The sequence below is a fragment of the Zingiber officinale genome, chromosome 7A (genome assembly GCF_018446385.1).
Source record: "Zingiber officinale cultivar Zhangliang chromosome 7A, Zo_v1.1, whole genome shotgun sequence".
NCBI lineage: Eukaryota > Viridiplantae > Streptophyta > Magnoliopsida > Zingiberales > Zingiberaceae > Zingiber > Zingiber officinale.
In genome coordinates, this window is record NC_055998.1 from 117,433,272 (window position 1) to 117,437,041 (window position 3,770).

General features: G+C 32.4%; 1 protein-coding gene across 1 annotated transcript; it reads right to left on the reverse strand.

The window, feature by feature from the left end:
* Nucleotides 1-1,884: 1,884 nt before the first annotated feature.
* On the reverse strand, nt 1,885-2,445 carry LOC121999649. Its single transcript, XM_042554300.1, has one exon. The coding sequence runs from the start codon at nt 2,443-2,445 to the stop codon at nt 1,885-1,887; it is 561 nt and encodes a 186-aa protein (XP_042410234.1).
* Nucleotides 2,446-3,770: the final 1,325 nt, after the last annotated feature.

Sequence of the window (3,770 nt, forward strand, 5' to 3'; positions counted from 1 at the left end):
GGTTGTGACTAGACTTCATTGTGAATCTGGTGCTTTGCTCTCACCTTATCCCCTTCGACTTATTGTATCATTTGCGAATCTCATATTTGGTGATTATTGTCTAATTTGTTAAAATATGAGATTTTTGTATGATGTTTTAACTCTCTGTCTTTTGATATCTGTCTATTATTACTCTTAGGCAATTTAGCTAACTTTTTGCTCCATCTTATGTTGCCTCACTCAAAATGAATCTCTTGGATATGGTCTGAACAAATGTGCTGGTTAGTTTACATTTTATTGTAGTCAATGTAAACTCTCATTTTATGCGTTGGGATTAATTTTGGCGAATTATACTTTCCCTGGTCTTTGTATTGTATGTTACTGGTGATATAAAATGTTGACTTACAATCGCTTCAAGTGTTCAAATACGCATAGATTTAAGCACCAATGAGAAAATTCAATCAACCGACAATAAAATTAGCATAACACATGCCATGAAGTAGAGATTTAAGAGAAAACTTAAGTAGAAACAATCATCATTGTCACAAGGTAAAGAAAAAACTTAATTAGTAACATCTTTGTGCACTTTCACCAGATGGCTCTCACTTAAATAGAGGACGCTTACACTTAATCAGCACTTAAGTAACATATATAATTTTTAACATCTACTTAACACACGACTCAAAATAAAAATATTGATAGGTACTTCATAGGCCATCTAAATGAAAACTTTCAAGTAAATTGAAGATCGTTCTCCATTTCATTCCTATAATAAAATTTTTAAAAATTAATTAATTAAATAATCAATAAATAACTATTAATTGAAACTTAGAAAAACCAATATAGAATGTACCTTTTAGTGTTCTTCTGCTAGATGTATGTCTCGTTCGGCTTCGGTTTCAAAGACATTGCCGCATTTTCCACACTTAAAGTGTTTTGCCTTTCATGACGATCTCCATTATGCAATTTGAGATTTTTTTTTGAAAAATATATTTTCGTTGGAGAACAAGGCAGGCATAGAATTCCTCCATAATCATTATAGAGGGGTGGAGGATTTTTTGTCTTCATTCTTGAATTTGTATAATCATTTCAATACGAGAATGTATTTATAAGAGTGATTCAAATACTTTTGGAATGAAGGACAACTTTCATGACCGGCACACAATAAAAATGAGAGGAACACAATTATCATTCTTTTGAATTTAACGGATAATTATTAATTGATTAATTATTTATTGAACTTGGATTTTGTCCTTTTGGGCCTGTGGCCCATTAGCGATTAATTGAATTGCAAAACAGATGGATTTTGTAGAGATACAACAAAGTATATATAGTAATATTATGTAAGATTTGAATTGCGTGAGGTTTTTGAAGAAATTCAAATGTTCTAGTATTTAAAGATTTTGTTAAAATTATAAAAGCTAATTCCATCCAAGTACACGAATCTGAAATATTATAAAAGTTAAGTCACTCGTTTCGTGGTATGGAATTTGAAGTCCAAATCCTCTAGTCCATAATCTCTAGTCTCTTTATGATCCTTTCGTAATTTGTATGTTAGATTATGATTGGAATTTGGCCAAAAGTGACTACAATATCTTTTGGGTTCACTTTTTCATCTAGGTTATAATTTTGAGTCGAGTCAGACGGCTAGAGGCCGCTGACAGTGGACGGACTGTATGGTGTCAAGCAAGGACTGCCCGTCTACTACCGGCAGTCTCTGACTGCCTGGCTCGACCTAAAGAAAAAATAGTATTCATATAATTGTAATAGGTAAGACATGTCCTTATAAAAAAATAAACTAAACTTTAAATTATGATGTTTTTTTTTGATAAAAAAAAACGAAAGCAAGATTACACTAAATAATATGAATAATTAATCCATTTATCTCGATCATCATTCATAACGTTACATCGATGGAATGAACCAGATTGGCGGAGGTAACGTAATTTCATATGGCAAGCAATAACGCTGAAACTTTTTTTGTTCCAAATTGAAGACGCCAATATCTAAATTTGATCTTCCTTTATCTGCATTGCATCTTGATCCCTCCCAAGTGTCAGTGAAGTAGATACAATTTGCTTCGAGTCCAGCAAAATCTTCGATCGATAATAAATAAGCATTATTCATGCCTACAAAAATAGACTTGTTTCCCAAACATCTAACTTCATCCCAATAGGAACTACTCTCACAATTATACTTGAAAACCATCAATCCTATGGTCTCATGCTTTATTGGATCATCATCATCATCATCATCATCATCATCATCATCAGGATCTAGATAAACATATTCTGCACGTCTCAAAATTAGGAATAGTTCGCCAGTGCTTGAGAATGCCAAGTAATGATAATGATATTCACAGATTGGTAAGGAGTCGAAGAATTCAATGTCATCATCAATGATAACTCTTTTGATCGGATCATCTCCACTTAGGTCAATCGCAATAATATATGAAGGACCACCCATTACAGCATAAAATAATCCATCGTAATAAATAATGTCATGCGTAAAAAAGTCTAGATTTATCCATTTGGATGCGCCTGCTTTAGTGTAGGCACTTGGAAATCCATTACAAATAACCATGGCCATATAATTATTGGGAGTTGGGTTGGAGGAGAAGACGACTTTCATTATGCGGTAGTCACGACAAGTTTCCAATTCATGAAAGTAAGAATTTCCATCTGTCTTATAGAATCTGTAACCGCCACAATTAGGTAGAGATTCACAAGGGAAAAGGTGAAGCAAAGAAGGGAGATCGATTTGAGCGCAGGTAAGGGGATTCAAAAGGCTAACGTGAAAAGCTAAATCAACAATGGCAACCCAACCACCATTAGATCCAGCATAACACATGCCATGGAGCGGAGGCACCGGAGAAAACTTGAAGTAGGAATGATGCTCATTATCTGAAGGTAAAGGTAAAAAGGTACACGAGTCGTCATCAATTTGTTCTGCGGGAAGAAGAAGCCAAGGGTATGGAACACTAACAGAAGGGAGAGCCGAGCACCAAGACTTACACACGGTACGAAAAACAATACGGTGTGGGAGTTGTAACTTCTCTCCCAGAAGTCTGAGAAGATCAAGAGGAAGCAACGACCAATCATGAGCATCATCATCCATATTGGAGAGAGAAGAGGCGACGATTTTTGCTTTGCCAAAACTCTAAATTGGGGATTGTTGGCTAAAGGTTGTATTATTTATAATTATGGTATGTTGCCTTGTTAATAAAAAATAATTTTAATTAACAGAATCCTAATTAACAGAATTTTACTTATTTAATAGTTTATTGGAACAAATAATTTATATTCTCTTTTACCCGGCAAAGCAAATCTTATTGGGGTCTTAGGTGTTAAATCTGTTCGTTACTCTATTGAAATATTTTATGGATAACACATTTATCTATTTAAAAATTCAAAATACTTTAAGAAAAGAAATCTGAATAAAATTAGAAAGATTTTATTTATTATATATATATATATACACGAAAATGATATTCCATCGCGCAGGATATCAGGTTTGTTTTTTTTTCTTTTGTATTATTTTTTAAAATTTTGAATTAAAAAAATAATTAAAATATATTTTTAAAGATTTTATTTCTAGGTTCATGTTTCCTAATTGGATGATAATTTGTAAACTATTTTTTTTTTAAGATTTTACCTTAGGGTTCAGGCCCAATTGGGTTATAATATTTAGTAAAAAGATAAATTAAAAATAAAATAAATTTAAGTATTTAAAGAGTATTGTAATGTGTTTAGGGGATATATTTATAGATTAAGGATTTATATAAGGAAATA